This window comes from Fulmarus glacialis, unplaced genomic scaffold (assembly GCF_000690835.1).
Source record: "Fulmarus glacialis isolate BGI_N327 unplaced genomic scaffold, ASM69083v1 scaffold24277, whole genome shotgun sequence".
NCBI lineage: Eukaryota > Metazoa > Chordata > Aves > Procellariiformes > Procellariidae > Fulmarus > Fulmarus glacialis.
Window position 1 is genome coordinate 1,097 of NW_009221601.1, and position 893 is coordinate 1,989.

The 893-nt window shown below is 61.8% G+C and overlaps 1 protein-coding gene across 1 annotated transcript in view; it reads right to left on the reverse strand.

Moving 5' to 3' along the window:
• The window catches only part of LOC104079225 (T-lymphocyte surface antigen Ly-9-like), a gene marked incomplete at both ends in the record, with an annotated part of 4,447 nt that overhangs the window by 919 nt on the left and 2,635 nt on the right, over positions 1 to 893 (reverse strand). The window contains one exon of the mRNA XM_009581186.1: positions 723 to 767. Coding sequence (XP_009579481.1) covers positions 723 to 767 — 45 coding nt within the window. The remainder of the gene's footprint in view (positions 1 to 722; positions 768 to 893) is intronic.

Consider the following 893-nt stretch of genomic DNA (forward strand, 5'->3'; position numbering starts at 1 on the left):
AAAAAAAAAAAAAAAAAAAAAAGTCAGTGAGATCTCTGCTGGGCATTGGCTCCGTTGTAGCAGTGATGGGCACGGCACGGCCCGTCACAAAATGGCCCCGAACATCAGGGAGAGGAGATGGGAACTGGTCCAGCGGTCTCTTCTTCCACCACGTTTCTCGGCTGGACTCGCGCCCTGAATCCCTGAGTCTAGCGGAGCTGATCCCGAAGCGATGCCAAGGCCGTGCTTCGGTCCCTGCGGCCGCCGTCGTGCTGCTCCACCTCTGCCAGGAGCTTCTGATCTCTGCCCCCAGGAGCTGGGGGAACCTGTGGCTGTTGCAGGCAGGGGGGTTGTTTCTGGCCATGGGGGCACACGACCCCTCCTTGCTTGTCTCTGCCCTCCCAGTTGTCTCTTGCCGGCTCTTATCTTTCCTCCAAAATCCCTCTTGCTTCGGTGATCTCACGGCTGCGCTCCTGGCTCCTTCTTGGTGGGTTGGCATGAAGTTTTCCGGCAAAAGACTGGGGGAGAGCACGGCTTCAGCCACCGCGACATCGCCGGGGATCGTCCCCTTTCGCTTGCCTCTGTGCGTGCAGGGTGGGGGTGCGGGGAGGCATCGGGGTCCTGCGAGCCGGGGTACGCTCTGGTACCAAGCCACGGCGGTTGATGATTTCCCTCCTGATCTTAAATGTGGCCAGGAAAAAGGAAGAGGAAGGGACATGCCTGGGGGATCCCCAAAGTCCTACCTGTGTTCGTAGCCTCGGCTGCAGGCAGACGGAAGATCATCCAGCCTGGGGGAGAAGCGACACGGGGCTCCCGTCAGCAGCGGCAACCGAAGCAAACCCCACGCAGCATCCTCGGCTCCGGCTGCCGCAGCCCCCCGGCTGCCCCGGCACCCGGGCCGGCCCTGTCCTTGC